General features: G+C 49.4%; 1 protein-coding gene across 9 annotated transcripts in view; it reads left to right on the forward strand.

The window, feature by feature from the left end:
• Nucleotides 1-25,256, forward strand: part of EIF4G3 (eukaryotic translation initiation factor 4 gamma 3) — a 92,417-nt gene that overhangs the window by 22,405 nt on the left and 44,756 nt on the right. For 5 of the 9 annotated variants that reach the window (XM_042892485.1, XM_042892482.1, XM_042892486.1 and 2 more), the window contains exons 1-3: nucleotides 378-459; nucleotides 14,032-14,127; nucleotides 18,539-18,571. In XM_042892485.1, the coding sequence (XP_042748419.1) occupies nucleotides 14,098-14,127; nucleotides 18,539-18,571 (63 nt within the window). In that variant the 5' untranslated portion in view covers nucleotides 378-459; nucleotides 14,032-14,097. Of the gene's footprint in view, nucleotides 1-315; nucleotides 460-14,031; nucleotides 14,128-18,538; nucleotides 18,572-25,256 lie in introns of those variants that run through there. The other 4 variants (XM_042892488.1, XM_042892490.1, XM_042892489.1 and 1 more) reach the window with 3 other exon arrangements.

The following is a 25,256-nucleotide window of genomic DNA, read 5'->3' on the forward strand; positions in this document are numbered from 1 at the left end:
GGGCCTTGCTCCTGCCTTTCTGGTGATGCAGAACCGGTGTGGTTGGGTACAGCATGTCATGGGAAGCTGGGAAGGTTGCAGCCTGGAGCCAGAGGGATGCTGCACAGCACGGCCCCAGCGTTCCTCCCCATTTCCCAGGGGCTCTGGCTGGTGCTCTTGGTATTTGGTCCTTTCCCATTTTCCTTATCTGTGTGCATTGACTTGTACGGTGTCTCACTAAAAATAGTGATGATAATACTGTGCTGCTAGCTGCTTTCTTAAGAAGAGTACAGCATCTCTACAGATTGGATTACTAATGTTCTGTTTTACTAACAGTTTATCTCCACACAGGTAACACAAGTAGCAAGACAGCCGGGTCCTCCTGCCCCATCCCCTTACACTGCACATGAAATAAATAAGGGACACCCAAATATTGCTGCAACGCCACCGGGACACGCGTCGTCCCCAGGGCTCTCACAGGTAAGAGCGCCAGAGCAGCACGTTCCCAGCCACACTCTTTTCCTCCTGTGCACTTCTTGGCTTTGCTGCTCAAATTCAATGTTATCTGTCTTGTCTGTGACCAGTAAGAGCTGGTGGAAGGGCACCTCAATCTGGCTGCTGAGGACAGGCTGCGGACAGCTGCATGCTGCTGTGAGCTGGTGGTAAGGGCTGTGCTGGAGGAGGCGAGCTTCTGCCCTTCCTGCCAACCTCTTCAGTTTGGGTGAAATATTAAACCCCAACTGACCTTTCAGACTGCGAGATGTGTGATAACAAGTGAGGTCATGCGAGGAGCACTTCACCTCTGTGTTCTGCATTCTAGATAAAGCTTAGTGATCCGTGTCTGACGTGCTTGGTGGGAAAACTGGAACCTGTGTTTGTGTTTGAAAAATGTGCGAATGTTCGTCTTCTATGAAGTGGGAAGTCAGAGGCTGCAGTATCTATTCAGGATCACAAGTAGCTTGCGGGTGTCAGTCAGCAGTCTCTGAGCGGTGCCTTGTGCTTTCGCTGCATGGCTGTTGGTAAGGAAGTCTCTGGTTTGAAGGCTGAGCTGAAGAGCACAGCAGAGCTGCAGAGCAAACCCCGCATGCCGGCCGGCTTGTGTCAGGGATCACAGAGCTTGTTCCTGGTAGACGTCGTCAACAGAGGGAAGCTAATCATGGTAGATAAAAGGGGAAGAAAGAGGACATTCTAGGCAGCTTCTTAACAAGAAAACTCTAATCAAGGTTTTTTCTTCTCGTAATATTTTCCTGTTGAGTCAGTGCATATGTAGATGGCGGGCTGTGTGCCAGATCAGCGCTCTGGCCAGCCGGGAAAACGCTCGTTTCCTGTTCTGCTGGCTCTTATCCTCTTGGAAATGAGCGTCAGCCTGCTTGTGCCACCGTGCTGCTGCTAGCAGGACCCCGAATTGTGTCTGTGTGTCCCCTGCTGGCATGGAGCAGATCTGCTGGTGGGACTGCAGGGGGGTGAGGCGTGCTGGCTCAGACACACGAGGTCGGGGCAGTTCTGCAGCAGTGCCACAAAGCTGGGACTTGGTGGCAGAACAGCATCAGTCGTGCTTTTTTTCTAGCAGCAGTAGCAGTCAGCAGCGTGTGCTTGCCCGTGCCCTTAGCTGGTAGGGGTTTGGGTCAACTCAAAGGCTGTGGTATGTGGTTCTGTTTTTTTTGTTCTTTTTTTTGCCTTCAACCCTAGAAATGTTAGCATTCTCTCCTGTAGCTCACTTCAGCTCTGGTCAAATGTTGAGTTGCAGTGTTATATCACAATAACCAATTTTCTGGCTTAGCAGGATGTGGGCTGGAGGCATTGCCTATTTATTGCATCTATCATTTTTCTCCTCTGGGTTTTTCCAAATGCTCTCTTGTGTTTGCATTAAGAAATGAGGTGAGTAGAAATCTCTTGTTTGCAGACCACATTTTTGGGGAAATTCTGTCACGACTTCATGTGTTTGTTTCATTTGGGTAAACAATCAAAACTCCTTTAAGTCTCTCATCACATGAACATTTTTCTATGCTCTGATCATTCTTTTTCTCTGTTCAAACTGCTGGACTCCTGCTGCTTCCCTTTTGAGTTAGAGGGCCCGGAGCTGATGGGGCTCTGATGAGTGTTGTGTTCCCGAGTTCTATAATGGCAAGGTCGCGTTTTGTGAACTGCCACGTATCTCCACAGCCCACACTGCTGATTGAGCAGAGGTTGTCTTTGCATTTTCCAGTCGTACTTGATGTGTGTGTTCTTGATTTGAGAGCAACGAAGATGGTAAGCAACAAAGCACTTCATTTGGGTAAGAATCTGATTAAGGCATCATTCTTTTTTCCCCTGACCTGTGGCTTAATTAATATTCTTAAAACTGAGTCTTTTCAGGGTGGGGACGGCCGTGTAGGCAGCAATGGATGAAAACATGTATGTGTTTTTAGGCTTCAGGTACTGAGATCTAAAAACCATTTTGCCGTATTGCTAGCATGCATGTCACTGGGGTGGTCCCAGACTGCTCTGATGCCGTCAGCTGAGTGCTCTGCAAAGGGATTGCTCCCTGTACAAAACTGGGGTGCTTTGTAGCTCTGCAGGTACCTGTGATGAGCTTCCAGCGTGGCGTGGAGAGGTTCCTGGGCCTGGGGAAGCAGGGCTGGAATGGCACGAGCTGCAACAGCATACGGGGTGGTTAGTGTCTGCTGTGGGAAAAAGAGCCAGGTGCAGATGGGTGCTGTACTTCTGTAGCTGTCTTTTCTTCTCCATTTAAATGGACAGAAACAGATGGCTGTGTGCTGCTGTGGCTCAGTGTCTCTTTCGCTTACTCTTCTGCCTTTTCCACTTAACATAGCCAAACAGGAGAGAGGGTTGCTGTTCAACTTCTGCAGTGACCTGCCTCTGGCACTGTGCTGCCCTTCAGAATTAGTTCTGCAGCACGACAAGGAGAGCTCAGCAGTGTGAGAATCGCTCCTACAGCAAGACCAGCACTTCTGCTTCCCTCCGCTTCCCAAACTCCTGGGTCTTGAAGTCACGCTGCTCTGGAATGTGCCGAGCTCTGCTGGTGTTCAGGAGCACGCAGCACATATTGCTCAGTGATGCTGCGGCAGATGTGGTCCAGCAGACACGGCATCTCACATCTCTGCACTGTGCAGCGGGCCCTGTGCAGCAGGAGAGGAATGGCACAGCCCTGCCCCCTCACCTCGATTCGTCTGAGACTTTCTCAGCATGCAGAGAAAAGGAGAAATCGGCAAAAGGCAGTAGATAAGGTTCTTCCTGGCCATGGCAACTGGAGCAAGTTCTGGTGGGCTCAGGTAGGGCACAGGGCACGGCGGGGTAGTGCTTGCTGGAGCACTGATCCCACGCTGGATGTGAGGCTGTGCAGCGTGGTGCTCACATGGCTGTTAACACAAAGCAGCTGAGGGGCTGTAAATCTGCAGCCTGCTCTGGCTCTGCGTTGTGGTAATTTATTGTGTAGCTGTGCCTTGTGAAGGGAACAGCAATAAAGGAGAGATCTTCCAAAGCAACCAGACTGGGACTTGGAAGAAGACAGCAGAAGAGTGCTTTGCTCTGTCTGCTGAGCGATGAGAGGAGGAAGAGGGGCTCATGCAGGCAGGAGGCAGCACGCAGAGCTGGGGCATCGGGATGGGGCTGCTCAGTCTTCCTCCCCAAGGCCTCAGAATGCTGTGAAGGATCCCAGGGAGCAGGCATGGTGGAGTCTGGTGTGTGAGATGAAGGAACACAATGGGGGAGTGGATGAGAAGCGGTGTTCCAAACACGACACTTTGTTCCTCTGCTTTAGCTTTGAACGGAGGGCTCTCATGTGTATGCTGAGGTATTCCTCTGGTACAGGACAACAGTGTACAGCACCAACCAGCAACTCTTGTAACAAATGGCCGGGAGTTTCATCTGTAATCATGAAAGCCTTCAGGTCTTGCTCCAAGCATGCTGTGCACTGCAGATCAGCGCTCTGCTGGGCTGGCACTGCCCAGCGCCCTGTGGCATCCGATGGGACCTCCCTCTGAAGCTGCTGTACTCACTGACAGCTGTGTTTAATAATGCCTTGTCTGTTTGTAACAACGTCGAGATACACTCAGAAAACAAGAGTGCAGAGAGCTGAATTCTCAGGATCCCGGTATACAGAGACCTTGACTTTTAGGTGGCTGATTTAAATCCAAAACAGACTGTACTAGCTGAAGCTTGTTACCATCTGGTTCTTTGCCTTAAGTGAAAAGAGTTTTGTGGTCTCATTCTGGTCCTCAAAAATGTCACCATTGCAAAATTAGCATTTGTAACAGCACTGAGATATTGCTTGGTACCTCACGGCCTGGGAGGCTGCGCCAGGCAATGTCTGCGTGCCATCTGTGGCATGTTATAGGCAATCCCCACACCCCTTCTTTATGATCTTGGCTCCTTCCTGTGGGAGCTGGAGCTCCGTTGTAACCATGGTGTTTATTCAGTATTTCCCTCCCATCACCAGTTCAGATATCAGATGCTTTTAACGAAGTAACAGGTCGTCTGCCCATAGCAGATAACAGGGATAAAGAACACTGACGTGACTGTGCTCAGGGGTGCCAGCAGCACGCCCTGCAATGTGCTCACGGTAACACTCATGTTCGTAATGCAGCTCACTGCTCCTGAGCTTGAGAAGAGTCGATGGCTGCAGGTGGAGATCTGAACGGTGAGTTATTTAATAGCTGATAAACCCAGGAGAGGCATAATCTTCTTCTGGCCTTTGTGTGGAAGGGCTGCTGGAAGGGCAGCTGAACTCTGTGTTGTGTAATGGGATTAGGGGCGTTTTGATGGGGTTAACAGCGTGGGGGATGATTGCTCGTGTAACATCTCTCCATGGGTTTGATGAATCCCCGTGCCTTTTACCTCCTTAGTTCTGACTTTGAATTAGGGGAATGCACCCGTGTTTAAGAGCTGCAGGCTTTTGTGGAGCTCCGAGATAGCAGGAAGGGTGCAGTGTGGCTTCAAGTGCACATTGATGCCAGTAACTTCCATAATTACTTAGCCTTGGAAACAATTTTTTAAAGCCATGGTGCGGAGGGGATGAATGAGTTGGCATTAATATTGGTGCACCTGGGAGGGACTGAAGGCAGTTTCATTCATTTTTTCCGCTTTCTAATAAGGAAGGAGGAGAACCTGTTACAAATTGGTCACCTGTACACCAGCACAGTGAGGGCTGCAGCACAGACTGTGCCTGGGATGAGGTCTGTGCAGAGCCGGTCCTTGGGCAGAGCAGTGGTCAGTGCTGTGGTCTTGGGTGGCCAGCAGGTGCAGGTCAGTGTTTTTCTCCTTAAGCTTGTTTGCTGTCAGGTGTAAGCTGCCCTGGCTTGGAGTCGCCCCGGTCTCCTGCTGCAGACAGAGGTTTGAATGCAGAGCTCACCCGGTGCACCCTGGCTGCCTGGCCAGCAGGATTGTCTCTAACGTGTCACAGCTCCCTGTTTTCTGGAGGTTTTGTGCACGTTTTCTGTTGTCACAGTCACAAAGCGCTGTGCTTCATGTTGATGCTTTTCAGATTTCCCCATATTTTTTGATAACATAAAATAACGTGAAGCAACTTGCCGCTTTCTTACATTTAATAATTTCTACTGTGGTATTCCTTCTGTAATAACACCTTCTGTTCCATGCTATTTAATTGATGTTTTCTTGAACGCTCCAGAAGAAGACATCGTTCTCAAGCAAACACGATGTGTTGCAGAAGGCACTGTGTGCTCGTAAACACTGGAGTCAGCACTAAAGTCAGAGCTTTGCACAGTCTGCATTTGTAAACAGAAAGGGCAAAAATATTTTTGCAGCAAGATAAATCTTGGGAGAAACAAGTTTGCTCGCTAGGAAAGCTTCTCAAGTGGTTTGACACTACAGAGCCTCTCTGACAAGGCTGTGTTTTTGGAATTTGTGAAATCCCAGCTCTGACTTCAGCGCCTCCTCCTGAAAGTCGTTTCAGAGTCAGGGCCCTCGGACTGCTGCAGTGCTCCATGGGGAACCACGGAGGGTCAGCACGGACTGCAGGCCAGGCAGCGAGAGCAGGTGGTTGTGGGCTGAGCCTGCTGGGGTTTGAGCTTCTCCAGGAGGGGAACTGCTGCCCGAGCGACCTGGTTTTGTTCTATCAATGTGGAAGTGCTTGTAGTTCAGTTTGTGACTGTTCCCTTTTGTCCCGAGGCACACAGCTGAGAAGAGTCTGTTTCTCTGTGCCGTCACATCAGCGAGATCCCACCTGAGCATTCTCATCTTGAAGTTACAGACCTGCTCCTCCTGGTCTGCCCAGTGCCCCAGACCTGGTTGTGCAGATTAACAGAAGGGATGGTCCCACATGGACAGCTGACGTCCTTTCTGTCCCAGCGTTGGGTGATGTCCCACCCAGGCAGATGCAGCTTTTAGTTGGCCACTGGAGGAAGCCGTGAGGAGGAAGGGCACGGAGCAGGGCTCCCAGCTGGCTGCAGGTTGTACTCCTAAGCAATAGTGGTTTTCCTCACAGCGTGTGGTCCTTAAATTGTGACAAGGTCTTGTAGGCAGGCCAAGTGAAAAGCACCACATAACTCTGTGGGCTCTGCTGAGAGATCCAGATCTGCTCCCAACAGGAGAGGTGCTGGACTTTCTCCCCCTGACTCACAATATTGTGAGTACCTTCCTTATGGAAAATAGCAGTTCACTTGATTGTGTCATGGTGATGACCAGACCACCCCCAGCTTCCAGTGCATGTGTTGCGTTCCAGACAGGGACTGGCATTTCAGCCTCTGTTAGAAACCAGCTCAGTCACACCAGTACTTACAGATGTTACGAGACAATGATCTGCTGTGGCATTTTCCCTGCCCTCGTGCCTTCCTTAGCAATGGTTTTGAACCTGGCCAGGTGATATTCTGTATGGGTGGGCTGTAATGGCCACGGTGAGGAGCTGCCCTGCCTGGCAGGATGTCTGTGCCCCAGTGACACAGAATGAACGCGTTGCAACGTCTCACTGTGACCACAGCACTGGGATCTGGTTAGCAGCTGGAATGCCTCCTCGCTTTTATTTCTCAAAACAGAAAGCCCAGGGGTTGTCCTTTGCTTCCCAAAGCCATGTGTTGAGTTTACCTTTGCTTGAAGTGCTGTGCCGTGGGCTGCCTGCCTTCAGCAGTGCAGATGCTGAGCAAAAGAAGTGTGATGGGAATATGCACAATGGTTAAAAGCACAGGGTAAGCCTGAGTTCCTGGGAGGTAGCGCGTCCAACAGGGACACTTTGTCTCGCTTTCCCCTTTCACCCTTCTCCTTTGTAACATCTCTGCAGGAATAATAACCACAGTGTCTTAAGCAGGAAGGAAAAGAGCGGGTATCTTGTGTCTGTGTGCCCTCTGCACAAACAGCCTTTGTGCAGGGGACAGGAAACTGCATTTTCTTTGCCTTCTTCCCTTGGTGGGAATGTGATTTTTGGTGCTGAAGTTAGACCAGTGCCTGCAGTGCTGTGCCTGCTCCTTGGGGCTCTGCTTGCCTGTTCAGCTTGCTGCATTGGCCCTCTCAAATGTGTGATGCTAAATCATACAAAGCCATAAAAAGGTCGTTAAAAATTGAGTGGGGATGGTAATGACACAGATGAGATACCCTGAGATAAATTGCTGCAGAGCAGTAAAGATAACAAAGGTTGTGCCACACTTGTGAAAGAAGTAATTCCTCCCAGGTCAGGATATTTTTATCCTTCTAGAGGCTGAGTTTGCTGCTTCCCAATACTTTGCAGCACGGGGAGCTCTCCTGAAGGCAGGATGCTGTGATAAGGATGAGCTGATTTCAGTGATGCTGCATCATTAGCAAATGAGCTGATCAAAACGAGAGGTTCTCACTGCACTGTACACCGAAGAATCTCGTATTTGAACATGGAGCTGTGAGGGAGGCTCTCTGTTCAAACAGAACACCCTGATGGTGTGTTTGATTACCCACAGTTGAAGTATTGTTGTGAATAGGAGCTAGGAGTGTGTAGGTGGAAATGGCCCATGTTTATTGATGTAAGACTGAAGGAGTGTGGGCCTGGTTTGGGGCAGGTGACAGGACAGCTTATTCTGGGGACATGCAAGTTCATGGCTGCTTATACCTTTCTTAGCCTAAAACTGAAGCTGTTCCAAAGCTGAAGGTGGAGGAGAATCGAGGTGCTCCTCTGTAGGAGCAGCAGCCTGGAGGAATACTGCAGCTACCTGTGGGTGAAGTCAGTAGGTAGAAATGGAGAGATGGGATTTAAATGATTATCCTCTTAATTCTGAGGGCTGAAATGCTGAGGAACTGCTGTTTACGAGTGCTGCACACTTGCAGTCATTCAGGTAGCAAAGCGTTTTGGCCGTGGGTGGGCAAACGAAGGATGATTCAGGATTACAAGCCATGTCTCTGCTGGGATCCGTTTGTGTTTGTGAACCAAGCAATTGTTTGTGCTGCCGCAGGGATTTCCACCTGCAGCCGAGGCCAAACTGCTGCCGTACAGCCCAGTGGCCCAGGGGAAAGCTTTCTAAGAGGCTTTTCTGTGCTGACGAGCAACCTCAAGCGCTGCTGTGTCCATACAGCTGGCCTGCGGTCCCTCTTGTGGTTTTCCTCCAGGAAAACAGTTCAGCAGCTGGAGGGGGAACTGAGTCTGGCTCCTAAAAGTAGGGCAGGAGAAGGAGGCAGGCATGCAGTGATCTTATGCTGTCTTGTCTCTCACTCCTGGAGCAGTTAGGTTTTGTGGCAGGGAGCTGGTGTAAGAACCTTTCCATCTGGGGTTACTTCGTGCCCACCTGGAGCGGTCTGGAGGTGGCTTGGCTTGTCGTGGGCTGGGTTGTCACCCTGCAGATCAGGACGAAGGGCCTTTGGGCTTACTCAAGGATAGCTGGGAGCTGCCTTTGGCCCCGTGTGCTTTGTATAGCTATAACATATTTTGCTTCTGCTGTCATGTTCCTCCCAAAGAGATGAAAGCGTTTTGCTGGCGTTCAGCTGAGCTCCAGCTCACCCCAGCAAGGAGCACAGCCACTGCTGTTGTTACCAGTGAGTAACTGGAAGTCCAAAGGTTTTTCTCACCCAAGGTCAGGCTGAGGTTCAGCGACAGAGGAGACAGCGGCAGGCTCCTGAGTCACGGTCATGTGTTGGAACTGCAAGACCATTTCACCTCCAGCTACATCACTTCAGTAAATATAGAGCCATCCAAACTGCTTCCACGAGTCAGGAGACAGTGCAGGGAGCGGTGACAGAGCTGAACCACGTCTCACCGGGCTGCTGAAGGTGGGGAGCTCAGAGCAGTGCCTTTCTGCCTGGAGATGGGAGAGTTCTGTTCCAACAAGAAAAATCATCGCTGGCTGCGGGAGGCGGAGAGCTGCGTGACTCAGCTCTTTCTGAACCTGATGTATGCATTTTGCCTGTTTATTCCCAGTGCTGTCAGTGCTGAGGGCGTCATGTTACGCAGCAGGCACAGTGTTTACTAACCAGCTCGGGAGCTGATCTAAGAATAACTTTCTTCATTTGTTTTGTTGGTAGCGACAATTTCTTGTTTTATTTTTACTTTTTTGCTTCACGCAGTCGGCAGCCTGAAGCCGGAGCTCTGCACAAAAAAGATGGAAAGGGTTTTCCCCAGCAAGCTGCTGGAATACATAAACACAAATATGATCGCCTTTCCCTCCATGGATAGCAACATTTCAAACACAGCCGTGAGGATGAAAGCCTCAGGAGAGCCAATTGCTGTGCCTTGGAAGTGGAGCAGCTCTGCTTCAGCTCAGGGTGCTGCACTTCAGGGATCTCAGTGCCAGCATTTAGATGCTTCTGAACCAGGATTTATGCGCGGAGCAAAACTTGTTTCCCAAGCTTCCCTTCTGTGGTAATTTATTTAGGGACTTTTTGGAGCATCTCTTCTGTTGTTCACTCGTGCTCACTGTTCCAGCCATGGTGCTTAAAAGCCACACATTTCCAGCATGACAGAATATGATTATAATTACTTTGTGTACCTATTTAAATGCTTGGCATAGGAAAAGTCCTTTTGACAGATGAATATGTGCAATACTTTTAATCAGCCTACTTGTCTGCAGGGCAGCGGATTGCTGTGATTTATTCTGATGCTTGTTTTGGTAGTATTTTAGTCTGCTATGTACTGCAGTTATCTACAAAGCACGTTTTTTGTCTCTTTTCCCATTATGCTGTTTAACACAAATACTAGCTACGGCACACCCATCTAGCTTGAAGCATGCAAGACAGAAGCACGTTTCACAGCTCTTACACAACAACATGTTTGTTTAGATGATGTTTGTTAATTCAGGTCCCTCTGTAGGGCCTTCCCCACCCCAGGTATATGGACGTCTCCTCCCAGCTGGGTGTCATCTGCAAACTTAGTGCGGGTGCACTCAGTGCTCTCATCCAGCTCATCAGTGAAGGTATCAGACAGGTTGTGCCCCAGCGCCAACCCCTGGGGAACATCTCTGTGACCAGCTGGATGTGACTCCGTTCACCACCACTCCCGGTGCCCTCAGCCCCAGCAAGGAGTGCACCTGTCCCAGCCATGGGCTGCAGCTTCCCCAGCACAGTGCTGTGGGAGGCAGTCGGGAGCTTTGCTGAACTCTAGGTGGAGTGTAGCTTTTCCCTGTGACTCGGAGATGATTACCTGCTTGCAGAGGAGATGAGGTTGGTCAGGCAGGAGCTGCCTTTCGTGAACATGTGTTGACTGGGTCTGATCCCCTGGGTGCTCCACAGCTGCCATGTGAGCTCCGTAAGGACTATCTGCTCTGTGACCTCCTGCAGTTCATGTCATACTGCTGGGCCTGCAGCTCCCCCGATCCTCCTTCCAGCCCTTGCAGTTGAACATCAGATTAGCAGTCTCCAGGCATGTGGGTTCTACCCTGCTGTCCAGGACTGCTGATAAATGATGGAAAGCAGCTTAGCTGTCACCTCTGCTCATTCCCTCAGCCCCCTGGGTGGATCCCATCAGCTCCATGGACTTACAGCGGTCCAGGTGGAGCAGCAGATCTGTCTCCTCCTGAATTTGGGGGCTTATTCTGCTCTCCGTCCCTCTAGGTCGGGGTGCTGAGTGCTCTGAAGATCGCTGATCTGATTATTAAGGACAGAAGTAAAGAAGGCTTTAAGAACCTCAGCCTCATCCTCAGTGATAATGTTCCCAACTGCATCCAGTAAAGGCTGGAGATTCTCTTTGGCTCTCCTCTTGCTGTTGATTTATTTGTAAAAGCATCTTGTGTTGTCTTTAATAATAGTGACTAGATTAAGTTTTTGCTGGGCTTTCACCTTTTTAATTTTCTCTCTGCCTATCCTAGCGGAGTCCTTGTACTCTTCTCAAGCTGCCTGCTCATCCTTCCAAAGGTGGTCAGCTCTCTTTCCTAGAGTCTCAGCAGAAGCTCATGGAACGCTTCCTCTGCCTCCTCACCTGGTCAGCTCTTCTGTCACAGGCTCCCAATGGGATGTCTGCCTTGCTGGTCTGCCCCCACCCTTACCCACAGGGACGTGACATTCCCAGCCTTGAGCTCTGCAACATCAAAACAGTCCCTCACATACGGGGTTCCCCACCGCCTCCTTCAGTGCCTGTCCCTCCTGCAGAGCCCATGGCTCTCTGTTGCAGCACTCTGGTTCTGAGTGCTCCCCTTGCCTTTTGGCGATGGCAGCTAAGTCAGATTTTGCCTGCTGCGTGGTGGCTCTGAGCTCCTCCTGTCTGCTGCCCGTGCTGTGGTGTAGATGTGCTTCAGCTGTCGGCCGTCGTGGTTGGGACCGGTGGCAGCTGCCCAAAGCATTACCTTGTTTTGATGACAGCTTAATAGCAGGAGGGGCCCATCAGTGGCTGCTGTTTGAGCTTTTGTGTGATTATTTTTTAATAACTTAATGCTATACTGACTCTGATAGGGTTTAAATGCTTAAACAAATTGGATACCGTGCTGCAGCATCTTGCATTTGCCTCTCAGCCTTGCAAGTGTCAGAAATGACATCTGTTATCAGTGAGATGGCTATATTTGAGTGTAGCACTGTGTTTCTGAATGCCTGCGTTGCAGTCGTGCTGCTAAATGTAGAGTTGTTAGGCTCAGTGTTAGCTGCTCTTCCCTTTCTTAGGGATCCTTGTTTGGAGGTGGGTCGGTGGTAGCGTGGAAATTGTATCTAACCTGGGCTTTTTTCTGTTGCGTGCTATTTAAGCCTGAAGAAAGCATGTTTTCCTGGGCCTGAAGAAGGGGAGGAAAACCTGATATTTCCCCCTTTTTGCGGGGAGGAGGAGCGGTTGGAGCAGTCTGGGGTAAGGCCTCTTCTCTTGAGACACAGGGCAGGCATGGGAGACTCCATCGTGTAGGATGTGAGAGGAGCACCCAGATGGATACAGAGCTGTTGGTCCTCCTGGGGAAGAGGAAGCCTTAATGTCACGATGGGCAGAAAGTCAGGAGCGAGGTAACGTGGAGGCAGGACCTCACTAGATGGTGGACAGAAAGATACCATTTCCTCTGCGTCTCGTTAGGGCTTGATTGTTTGATTGACTGAGAGCCCTCACTGCAGCACCGTTACTGCTGTGAGATATGTGAGATAGTGTTTATTACTCAGCGTGACATGAACAGCTCAAACAGAATCACACTTGTCAAATAAAAGGGGAAAATATTTGATGCTGCATCTGACATCTCAAAAACTAGAAGGCAAATGACTTGTTATTGTGAATTAGAGGCTTTGCCAGTGGTAAGAAAGGAAGGAAACATTGGTTTGAGAGGATTGGACTAAGTGAGCTCCCCAGGAGGAGGGCAGAGGTTGCTGCTTCTAGAGCAGGAGCTGATGAAAGCATTTCATGGCTCTTGGCCCAGTCTTTTCTGTTGTGTTGGTATGAGCTGCTGCAGAATAACAGTTTTCAGCTAAATGTTCTACTCATTATTCTACATTCACAGCAAAGATCTGATGATATATTTGGAGACAGGGATATTTATTATCTCCCTGACCCAAAAAGCAATGTGAAAATCAGGTGGAAAATAACAGAACGTCCTTCTTAGTTAGCTTGTGCAGTGAGAACACTGCCCTTCAGCACCTGTGTGCTTGTACTTGGGTTCTGCTCAGTGATGACCAGTTTGGCCAAGTGGGGCAGCGTGGGGCCTGGCAATGTGATGCACCTTGAGTCTGGGGGGTGAGCAGTATGTGTTCTCCACGTTATCCACAACCCACCATCGGTAGAACTCCTGATACACTTTGTAAGGGCTGGCTGATCCTCCCTTGAAGGTCAGGGCAGGCCTGCTTACCCTTGGCATGGTTTGCTGTCTCAAGCACAGAAGGTTTGCAGAGCACTGCGTTTCAGGGCTTTGTTGCTGTTCCTAAGCCACTGCTTGCGCTGCTTGCCTGAAACTGAGCTCCAGGCTTTACGCTGGATCACCAACTGTGCTGCAAATCCTGTCTTGATTGCTGTGGAACTGCTGTTGCACGAGTTTCTTTTTTCTTTCTTTATGACATTATTATTTAAAGAAAAGGTAAGCTGTAATTGTAGTTGCTATTTTTTTAAGGGCGAGTACCCCAAGAAAGCATCCTCAGAAAGGAGGAATGTCTTGTTAGAATGGTGATTGGTATAGCTCTAAAGCTGTGGTTCGTTGTTACTTGGGCAAATAGCATGGGGGAAGAGCATCTGGTAGTACAAATTGTTATAGCCCATTGAAGCCAGTGGAACTGTGAAAATTTACATAGCCAATGGTCTGTCTTACAGCTGTAACAATTTCGGGAGGTTTCATTGTGTTGCAAATGCTTTATAGCAGCAGTGGTTTCTAGTAAATGCATTTGAGCTTACTTCTTGTGGATTGTGGAGGATTTGGCAGCAATGTCTACGGCTCCAGCTCTCCCTGGGAACAGGTTCTGAGCAGCCTTCTGGGAGCTGCATGGCTGGAAACTGTGGCTGGAGGGACCAGACCGCAGAGTTGTGATGAGAGTGGCACTGGTGTGTGCTTGTCACTATGTTTTCCATGGGGGCACTTCTGGACTTCAATTTGGTTGGATCCTCGACAGAGGCGGCTTTTGCTTTCATAATCGCCCAATCTGTTTGTGTGTTGTCTTTTATCTTGATGGTAATCAACAGTCTGTGATGATGCATTCAGTTTTCCACCTTCTGGCACAAATCCGTGAGTACACTCATGTTGTGTTTACTTTCTTGTTCCCTGGCAGGCTCCTTACCCCTCAGGACAGAATGCAGCTCCAACCACGCTGGTGTACCCTCAAGCCCCTCAAACAATGAACACTCAGCCTCAGACCCGCTCGCCGGTAAGGCAGCCCACCTTTGCTTTATCTCCTCCCTTCCTTGTTTGCGTGGTTCTCTGTGTGTATGTGTGTCTGCAGCACTTGGCCACTTCTCGGGAAAGTCAGTTTTTCCGAACTGGAAGCACATTCCAAATGGCAAATCTTGACTGAATATGCAGGCGTTGTCCTCGTAGGATAATTTTCCTTATCAGAAAAGAAACGATGGAGGGATTCTCATCTACATTCAAATAACATGATTTATTTTTAGCATAGTTGCTTTCAGGTTCACTTCATTTTCCAATTAGATTCATTACCAGAGTCTTTCTCTTTGCTTCATTTTTGTTTTCTTTAAGGAAGTATTTGCTAAGTGGTAGCACAAAGATCAGTAAATTAAAGCGCTTCTCTGCAGCCACACTTAGTCCCCAGTGGCCTGTGGGCTTTACTCAGTGCCACTGGTTCAGTTCTGCCCACTTATTGCTTAGCAGTAGGTAGGTGTTCACTCGTGGAAGGTAGAGCTTCTGTGTCCCCCCATCTTCCTGAGGCGTTCCCCCTTCCGTCTGCCTTCAGGTTTCATTGTCCTGCGCAATCTTTTTGTACTGCTCGGCTGTGACGAGCCTTTGGTTTCCTGAGCTCTTGTTGGCAAATCTCAGCTTGTAGTGCAGTCCCACGTGGTGCTAGGAGACCTTCCTGTGGCACTGCACGCTTAGCCCTGTGCTGCAGGCCTGCTGGCGTGCTGCCCCCGTGCCAAAAGCCTCAGATTGCCAAGGGAGCAGCAGTCCCTGCGTCTCTTGTGAACCTGCATATGCGTCGCAACACTTCAGGTTACCTGTGAAACCACTGCACCATTCCCAGCACTGTTCTCTTTTTAGAGTAAGATGAATGCTGCTGAAGCGTGGCAACTGAAAGCTTCCGAGACAGAAGCCTTCTGTTTGCCCACTTAATAGGTACAGTACAGGGCTAGCTTACCCTGTGTGACCACACAGATGCCCCCAGGGCTGCAGGAGGGTTAGTTCTGAGAGCTGCTGACCTCTGTGCCATGGGTGAGCCAATTAATACCAGGTTTGATGATGTGATGGGGACCCCACCAGATCCCACTGCTTTCCTAGTCCCCTGTTCTGATCAGTAACGTGGGATACTGACGGTAAAGCTCTTTGCTCAGTAAGTATATTCAACATCTTTAATTGTTGAAAAGCAAAAATAAATTGATATGGTTAGAACTGGAGCAAAACCTGACTGAAGAGCTGCATCTCTAAACCAGTTTTTTTGACAGCCCAGCAGAACAGTGCCAATACATTGCACAGACAACTGGAAGAGGAGGAAGGTTTTGGAACAGAGTCCGGTTTACAGGTCCCTGGCTGGAAGAGGCTGGATAAAATACTGCATTGTAAGCAATATAACAAACTGTACTCCTTCTTGCAGGCAATTGTGCCGATGGCACTGTTTTATTTCTTTATTTCTTCTTTTTTTTTTTTACCACATCTTTTTGTTGGCTGATCTACAGAATTGCACTGATTTGCTTCTTTGCTAAAAGCATGAGCTCCCATGGCAGTTCCTGCCAGGTTAAGTGGCAACAGAATATCCAAAGTTGAACTGAAGTTTGGAGGTCTGACCTGTTAGATGGAGACCAGAGTGACTTTGGGTTTTCTGCTCAGCAGATAATGTTTTTAGGAGATTTGGCCAAAAACGTGTCAAATTGTAGAGGCTTGGCCGTTACTAAAGAGGTACTGAGGAAGAATTGGCCTGCAGTTGTCAGCCGTTTCTCTGTGGTCGTGAACCATTTTTTTTTTTTAACTCTCATGTATGCAGTTTTTGCCATCTGCTCTGCTAGTGACCATTTCCACCCCCATTACTAAAAGCCACGCACATAACATTCCATTCCACCTCCCCGCCCCAAAACAAATGCAAGGCCGGCCACTCCTGGGCTACTCTTGCATTTTGTTCTGGCCTTGGTTTACTTTATTATTATTTTTCATTTATTTTTAGCCTTCTTTTTTGGTGGTGAGGGGAGGGAGCAGAGGGCAGAGGAAGGCGGCAGGGTGGCTCTGCCACCCCCACGTGGCCCCGTCGCCCCGCTGTGGTGATGCTGCGGTGCGGCCGGAGCTCCTCCATGCATCCCAGGGCCATTGGCAATTGCACGGCTCGGGCTTTCCTGTTCCTCTGAGGACAGCTGCGTTTGCAATCCCAACTGGCTTCACGCGTTGTCCCGGTAACTTCCTGGCGTTGCCGCTGTGGGATAGCGGGAATGTCAAGGTGCAGCTCCAGCAGGGGGAAGGAGAATGAAATCCGAGTTGTGTGACGCCGCCGCAGATGAGCTGTTAGGTGATGGCAGCACCGGCTGCCCGCTGTGCGTCTGCCAGAGCCCCGCTGGTGTTTGTGCCGTCCAGCAGCGGCTCTGTCCGGGTCGGTGCTCCCTGTGCCGGACCACCAGCAGCAGATAGCGGCCGTGCCCAGATGTGTGCTGCCGGGTTTCCCCACGAGCCGTGCTTTCATCTTGCAGCCCTCAGAAGAGCAAAGCGTCCGTTTGAATCCAAGCCAGCCGTGACTACAGTTTGTTCTGTTGCTTACAGCTGCTAATAGGAACGAATCCTGTCAACCTGAACTGTTTTTTTAAAAAAAGAAAAAAATAAAAATTGAGAGAAATCAATAGCCAATGGTGACCAGTGCAAATAGATCAGAGTATTTTTCACTAATTTTGTGGTTTTGTTTTTATTTATCTATATTTTTTTTCTTTTAACATGTCGCTGCTCACGCTGGCATAGTCTCTGGCTTCCTGAGGTGTAAGCATCAGTTCTTGATGAGAACGAATCTTTCCTGCAGAACAGTGATGAGAGGAGTTTTGACCCTCAGATTAAGCAGCACGAGGTTTTTGTATCCCATTATGCTCTTTTTAGTGCTTCTAAAACACATCTGATGTATTTATTTTTCACTGGCATGTAGCAGGGAGTGCAGCCTGCACCACAAAGGCCCCTCTCAGCCTTTCCAGGTCAGCGCTATTCCTTCTTCTCAAACAACCAACATTTTTTTGAGGAGTTCTTCCTGAGGAACAGAGACCCAAAGTGCATCCATCTCTGCTAGGCTCCCACAGGCTGATGCTTCCCACAGCAGGTCTTTGGTCTGAAGAGCTGTGAATCTTTTGTTTTTTCTTATCTGGAAAGCCAAGGGAGGTGGTTCAGGAGCTGGGGGTGGGGATGTCATGGGCTGAGGCAGCACAGGTGACTGCGAGCTCTCACGGTAGTTGCTGTGTGTGCATGTCCTCGTTTCTGAAGGTTTTTGACTTTCCACCCAGGTGTTGCAGTGAGGTGAAGGTAGAGGCAGTGTGTGAACACCGGTATTAGAGACTGCTTCTTGGAGACATGGAAAACGAGTGATTAAAATGTTTATTAGGGAGAAAATCAGCTGGACCAGTGAATATTTAAACTAGCATCTTGTATTTCATGCTGCGGAAATAGCAGGGATGTAGGGCTGGAAGTCATTCCCACTCCACTTACTCTGACTGAGAAAAAATCTCGTTACAAGAGTCAGTAACTAGCAACCAGTTTTGATTGCTTTTCTCATTAGTCCTTTTCTACCACGGGATCCGTGGCAGCCCTCAGGGTCCCAGCAGGGGCAGCAGGGGGATGTGGGGCAGCACTGCGCAGTGCCGGGCAGAGAAACATCACAGTGGGACCCGGTCTCATTGCTCCCTTTAATTGTTGGAGCTGTCACCATAGGTGTACCTGTTCTCATCTGAGGATTCTGCTGATTACGCTGAGAATTAAGAGCTGAAGTACCTAACTTGGCTTCTTAAAGAGGATACCTTGTCATCTTTATTTATATTTTCCATTTCTTGCATTCATTTTTATTTCTATTTTAATAACCTACTACTTATTGGAAAATGCTTTAATGTCGACCGAGCATGTTCAATTCTGAATGCTTTCCTCCCCATGTAGCCCAGGCGGGTGGGAAGTGATGTGCCCGCGCTCGGGGCTGGGGGCTCTCCCGTTCCCAGTGCCAGCGGTGCCCGTGGGGACAGCACGGCTTCACCCGTGTCCTTCAGACGGGCCGACAGCCCCTCGCCATCGCAGACTGGGGAGCGGCTCTGAGGCCAGCTGCTTTCACCATTTACCTCCACTATGAACAGCTGAAAACCTTCACCGCTGCTTCTTTGAGTTTTTCCCTGGGCAGGGTGACGAATGCCTGCACTGCCCCAGAGCGCCTCTGAACGGCTGGCAGCTTTGGCTGTTTGTCTGCCAGCTCCGCAGCAGCGCACACTCCCCGCAGCGGTGCTCACCCATTCTCTCTCAGTACCTGTCTGTCACTGTCCTGCAGCACAGCTTTGACTGTGGTTTTTCTTGTGGGTTTATTTTTGCATAGAGTGTGACATTTTGGTTTCATTGTGGTGTTTCTGACTCTTTGTGCCTTTCCTTTTGTGTTTGTTTCTCCCGCCTTTCCCCAGTTTGCAGCGGGGCCTCGACCTGCCCATCACCAGGTACAGTACCCTGCCCCTTCATTACCATCCTAAACTAATCTGCTGGGGGAGGGGGTGGTCAGAGGCTGTCACCCACTAACCTGGGGCGGAAGCTGGCTTTGGAGCCCCGTTCCTAGCTGCTAGCACCCACATAACCCCTCTAACAAGCTGCCTGCAATGCGGAGTAACACGTAGCTCCAGTTTGGTGTCACTTGCACTCATTAACCACCCCACTTACACCATTTCCGTAGGAATGGAGAAGCGTAGAGGTTGCCAGGTATGTGTAAAATTTGCTTGCCTTTTCGAGTTGCTAGGAGCTCACGTTTCTCAAAGCACCCAGTGGATAACCTTGCCTGAGCTGAAGACTTCGATGCGAGCTGGACATTCACATCCTTCTGAAAATTCTACTTTTTAAACTCAAAAATTCAAATTCATTCACTCCTTGTGTATATTCCTGGTTTTTGGTTATCATTACATTGCTCAGTGTTTTCTTTCCCTCAGTATATGAAATCCAGACATTAAGAATCTTTGTAGTATTCCTGGGCATCGTTAGGAATCGCTTGACTAAGAAGAACAAAAGTAAGGAATAGTTCTGAAGGTCAAAAGGAGCACTTGTTGGTAGGGAGGGCAAAATAGCAGAGGGATCTGGACAGACACACAGCTCTGTTCTGACCTGTTCGAAGTTGTCTTCTCCATCAAACCCAACCATCATCTGTGCAGACGCTCTTTGTCAGTGTCTCTGGGAACTGGTTTTGTTCCCTCTTGTAGCTTTAGCAGGGACAGAGGTGGCCTGAGCCACCTGGGTGTGTGGGGCAGCAGAGGAGGGGCATAGTGGTATGGGAAGTCTCACCCAGCTTGGTCATTTTCATGTCATTCTTACTTCTTCCTTCTTAAGTTCTTTGCTATGAGAGCGGTGAGGTGCTGGAACAGCTGCCCAGAGAGCTGTGGATGCCCCATCCATCCCTGGAGGTGTTCAAGGCCAGGTTGGATGGGGCCCTGCACAGCCTGGTTTATCATTAAATGTGGAGGCTGTGGTCCTGCCTGTGGCAGGGAGTTGGAGCTTCATGATCCTTGAGGTCCGTTCCAACCCTGGCTGTTCTGTGATTCTGTGATTCCTTGAAAAGAGCCCATCTGTCTGCACCACATTAATGGGAAAAAATGATTCAGTTACCTCTAGCAATGTTGGGACAGGCTTATATCACAGAAGGTGTGTTCCAGGAGAGCTGTAGGTGTCACATCACTCCTGCTGGTCTGAGGGGCTTGGTGCTACAGCAGTGCATGCCTTTGGGACAGCAGGTAAGTGGGACACACTGGCCAGCTTTGTGCTTTGTGCCTCAGTGAGCAGCAGGCAGGCATGCGCCCTTCCAGGGCAGGACACAAAAAAAGGCTTAGAGAGCAGAATGAGGCGTTTGCTGGACTTATTTGTTTGCAGGCAAACATCATGTGAGAGAGAAATGATTTTTTGCGTGGCAAGGGATTGCATTGACGGGCAGTGGTGGAGGAATGTTTGCAAGGATTACTGTGCAGCACGCAGAACGACAGAGTGTCTTGTTTAGGTATTGATGTTCTTGACCTTAACTTCATCTCTCTGTTGATATTATATGATGTTGATAATGCATAGTGGGAGACTTCTGTCCCCCGATGTTGACTGGAAAAGCGACACTGCCACACACACAGAGTCCAGGAGGTTCCTGCAGCACAGTGAAGATGACTTTCTGGCACGGGTAGTGGGGGACTCGAGAGAGGTCACTGCTGGACGTGGTTCTTATGAAGCGAGCCTGGCAGGGGAGATGAAGGTTGGGGGCAGCCTTGGATGCACATGACCACGAGATGGTGAAGTTCAGGATCTTGCAGGAAGAAACAAGGCAATAAGTAGGATTGCAATCCTGGACTTCAGGGAAGCCAACTCTGACCTCTTCAAGGACTGCTTGGAGGTATCCCATGGGCTAGAAGTTTGGAGGGTAAGGGGACCAAGAAGGTTGGTTGACATTCAAGCATTGTTTTGTCCAAGCTTAAGATTTATGCATCCCTCTGTGTAAGAAATCAGGCAAAGGTGGCAGAAGACCCATGTGGATGTGCAGTTAGCTCATGGAAAAACTTGAATGGAAGAAGAAAGCTTATGGAGTGTGGAAAAAGGGTCTGGCCATTTGGAGGAATATAAAAGCGTTGTCAGGGCATGCAGGGATGCAGTGAGGGAGGTTAAGGCCCAATTGGAATTAAATCTGGCAAGGGAGGTCAAGGACAAGAGGAAGGGCTTTGTTAAGTATATCAGTAGCAAAAGGAAGACCGGGCATTGTGGGTGTCCTGGTTACAAGGGACACTGAGAAGGCAGAATAACTGAACGTTTTCTTTGCTTTGGTCTTTTCTACTGAAACTGGCACTCAGGAATCACAGACCGTGGAGATAAGGGGAAGTCTGGAGGAAGGAAGACTTTCCCTTGGTCAAGGAGAATCTGATCAGAGGTCATCGAGGCAAACTTGACACATGCAGATCCATGGGTTGCAGTCATGAGTGTTGAGGGAGCTGCAGAATGGATGCTGAACTGGATGCTCTATCATCTCTGAAAGGTTGTAGGGAATGGGAGATGTTTCTGAAGACTGGTGTAAATCTGCTGTCACTCCAGTCTTCAGAAAAGGCAAAAAAGAGAAGCCGGGCAACTCTGGGTGTCAGCTTCACCTCCATCCCTGGAGAGGTGTCATTCTCCAAGCAACTGGAAGAGAAGGTGTATCAAGATAGTCAATATGAGTTCAACAAGAGGAAATCATGCTTGACTATTATGTCATGACTGGCAAGAGGAGAGCAGTGAATGCTAACTTGATGTCAGCAAGACTTCTGACACTGTCTCCCTTAACGTCCTCACAGACAAGCGTGGGAAGTGTGGTACAGACAAGGGGACAGTGACGTGGACTGGGAACTGGCTGGCTGGCAGAGCTCAGAGGGTGATGATCAGTGGCATGGAGTCTAGCTGCAGGCGTGTAGCTAGTGATGTTCCCTGGCAGTCAGTACAGGATCTGGTCATGTTCAGCATCTTCATCAATGACCTGGGTGAAGGAATGTATGTACCCGTGGCAAGTTTGCTATGATACACAGTTGGGAGGAGCAGCTGACACACTGGAATAATATGCTGCCGTTCAACCAAGACCTGGACAGACTGGAGAGTTGAGCAGAGAGTACCCTGATGAGGTTCAGCAAGAGCAAGTGTAGAGTCTCGCACCTGGGGAGGAACAACTGCAAGCATCATTGCAGACTGGGGGCTGTGCTGCTGGAGAGAAGCTTAGAAGAGAAGAACTTTGGTGTCCTGGTGGCCAACAGGGAGACCACGAGCCAGCAGTTCCCTGGTGGTCAGGAAGGCCAGTGGGACCCCGTGTGCATTGCACAGAGCACGGCCTGCAGAATAAGGGAGGTTCTCCCCTCTGCTCTGCCCTGGGGGGGCCGCATCCGGAGCACTGGGCCCAGTGCTGGGCTGCCCGGTTCAAGGCAGGCAGGGAACTGCTGGGGAGAGCCCAGCATGGCTACAGAGAGATCGGGGCCTGGAGCATCTCCTGCATGAGGAAAGGCTGAGAGCCCTGGGGCTGCTCAGTGTGGGGAGGAGAAGGCTGAGAGGGGATCTGAGCAACCTTAGAAATGCCTGCAGGGTGGGAGGCAAGCGGATGGGGCCAGGCTCTTTTGGGTGGTGCCCAGAGACAGGACGAGGGGCAACGGGCACAAACTGGAACCCAGAAGTTCCATATGAATGTCAGAAAAAATATTTTTATTTTGGAGGTGGCAGAGCTCTGGAACAGGCTGCCCGCAGGGGTGGAGGCATCTCCTTCTCTGGAGATACTCACAAGCCACCTGGATGCTTTCCTGCACATCCTGCTCCAGGGAATTAGCAGGGGTTGAACTGGGGGATTTCCGGAGGTCCTTTCCAACCCCTGTGATTCTGTTTTTTCTGTGTTTGTCAATCAATAGTTATTTCATACGTTGATACTAATACAAATTGTGATCTGTCAATAAGTCTTGTAATGATTACCAGGTTGATGGAAGCAGAACCTGGAAGAGTTGACTCTGTGTGAGGCAGCTCAGCCCTTCAGGAGATGCTCGCAGTGCTGGCAGGGCTCACTGATGGCACTGCAGCACCCTGCTGTCATAACGGTTTAAAGCTTTCTTTGGACCCAGGTATGACCCTGTCACCAGTTAGCATTTGTAATTTCCCAAGTGTTTTCCTGACTTGGGCACCCTGTAACTTTTAATCCCAATGTCAGTGGTTACCCACCATGCAGACTGGGGGGGTGGGGAAAGGGATTTTTGCTGCTGACCTGTACAGAGGAGTGACAGCCGTGGGAATGAACTCATTGCAGAGCCAACATGAGGAGGAATTTGAGTCTAATGTAAATTATTCTTCTTCCATGAACTGGAAAAATGTGGTCTGCTGAAATAGAGAAATATGGAATATGAGCAGCAGGCTTTGAGGCTGATTTTGTACCCTCAAAACTCCAAAGTGCATCTCCCACAGCAGTGCTGCTGTGTGTTACGGCGATGTAACATGTTCTTGTAGGAAGGCAGCAACACAACAAGGTTTGTAACGATCTGTGATGCCATTAATATGCCTGTTATTGATCCTGCGTCTTCTGCAGTCAAGGGATGGATTGCTCTTTAATGTTATTTCTTGTAATTATTAAATCTTCGGAGTCCTCAAATTAGCACTGTTCAAGCACCTGAAGGTGGTGGGGCAGCTGTATCAGTAGTCTCTTCTTGGTCAGGAATGCTCCAATGGTCCCAAGCTGGCCGGTGCTACAGGAGGTGTCATTGAGGTCTGTGTGACAGAAAATATGAAGATGAGATTTAGGATGCTGTGCTGAGTGAGTAGCAGCTGAAGTCCAACGGAAACAACCACAGTGTTTCTGATTAAAAGTTAAATGTGCGTAACTAATCCTTGCTGCTGGTAATGCAGCTGTGGAGGCACAGCTGGGAGGCCTGGCGTTCTATCAGGGAGCAGATGGGTGCCATCGAGGGTTTTGCAGCGATATTTTTACATCTCTGTCCACTTGTGGCTTCCAGCACAGCCCGGGGGCGCTGCCTTGGTCTGAATGTGGAAATCCCACGTCCCGCCATGCACACGGAGTGTCCCTGTTTGTGTTCTTCTCATTGGTGTGAAGCTGTTGGGCCACCTTGTTTCTTCTGATCCTCGCAACTGGAAATAGCAGTTTTCTTTGGAGCTGGAGTCTAAAAATGCAGAATAACTGTTAGTTTGGGAAACAACTTCAGGAGCGCATGGGATATTTTAGAATGGATGCTTTGAAGAGGCCACTGTAATTAAAAACAGTTTAATTAAAAATTAAATTAAAAATCAATTAAAAAAAATCAATTAAAAATCAGTGTAAGTATAAACTCAAGGGTTGTATGGCTTATAATTGTATTTGAGGTGAGTTTATTGGTTGTGGCAGGCTGAGTTGTAGCTCATTGCAGATTTATTTGGGGTTGTGTGAGTTCTTCTGAGTGTGGCTTATACAGCAGAAGGCATCAGCAGCGTGCTGTGTTACAGAGCCTTGCGGTGCCGAGAGGTCGGAGATTTGCTGCCAGAGTTCATTTGGTCACAGGGGATGAAGGAACCTTTTGGAGGCTTATGGCCAGCAAGTTGAGCTTTGCTTTTACTGCCTTTCTCTGCAGTTCTGTGTGTGGCTTCATGGATCATTGCAGCTTCCAGCCTCACTGCAGTGGAGCAATCTGAGCAAACGCAGCGCATGCCGTGCGCTCTGCTGTCCCCAGAAGCTGCGCTGCTCAGTGGAGCTTTCAGAGCTTTTCCCTTGGAGTGAGGACTGAGAAATCTGGAGCCAATAGAAAATCAGTTAAGGCGCAGCAGAGGTTTATCAGGAGGTTGGCGTTTGCTTTGGTCATTTATTTGTCTGCTTGCAAATCTGATGTCTCTTATGGCAGCCCTTCAGCAGACAGTGTCTGGGACCACAGGGTTGTGCGTGGGAGGAAAATTAAAGCAGAACATGCTGAATAAGAGAATATTGGGGTGTCTACAAGGACTGATTGGGTAAGTGGCAGAGTAGTGCTGAGAGGGTAGGCAGGAGGTTCGTGGTGGATTTCCTTCACTGATCACCGTGGCACAAAGAGCAGGTAATGTCTGCAGCAAACCTAACGAGTACAAGGCTGGAAAGTACGGGCAGCATAGGGAGCCTATGTGAGAAGGGCCAGTGCAGGGGAAGCAAGGTGCAATTCAGCATCGCAGAAAGCAGACCCTCACACTTCAGTGCCAAGGGAAATACCAAGTGTTGGCTGGGACCACCTGTGTGATGCCATCGTTACATGAGCAAGAGCAGTTATTTCCAGTTGGAACAGGGAGTTACTACTGCTGTGTTAGGAAGTAGTGGCAAAACCATGTCTGGGGAATGTGTGTGATTATCCTTTTTTTATTTTCCACAAAGATTTCCTTGGGCAGATACAAGGAGGGCTGCTGAGATGATGAGAGCTCATTGAGCAGACTGGAAGAGTTTAGCTAGCAGAGGTGGACAGATGAGGGGTGAGACTGGGACTTGAGGACTGCAGTTCAGTTCTTCTCTCCTTCCTTGTTGACTCGAGAGTGTTTTGCACTAATTTGACCATCGCTGGGATATAGCAGGGCTTTTTGAAGGCAGTGATCTGGGAAGGGTTCTGTGAGAAGCATCAGAGCACCTTTGTTCTGGCGCTGTGGGTGCTGTGCGCTCCGGGCCCAGTTCTG

This window comes from Lagopus leucura, unplaced genomic scaffold (genome assembly GCF_019238085.1).
Source record: "Lagopus leucura isolate 7727_CA_CO unplaced genomic scaffold, USGS_WTPT01 35097-0_obj-0_obj, whole genome shotgun sequence".
NCBI lineage: Eukaryota > Metazoa > Chordata > Aves > Galliformes > Phasianidae > Lagopus > Lagopus leucura.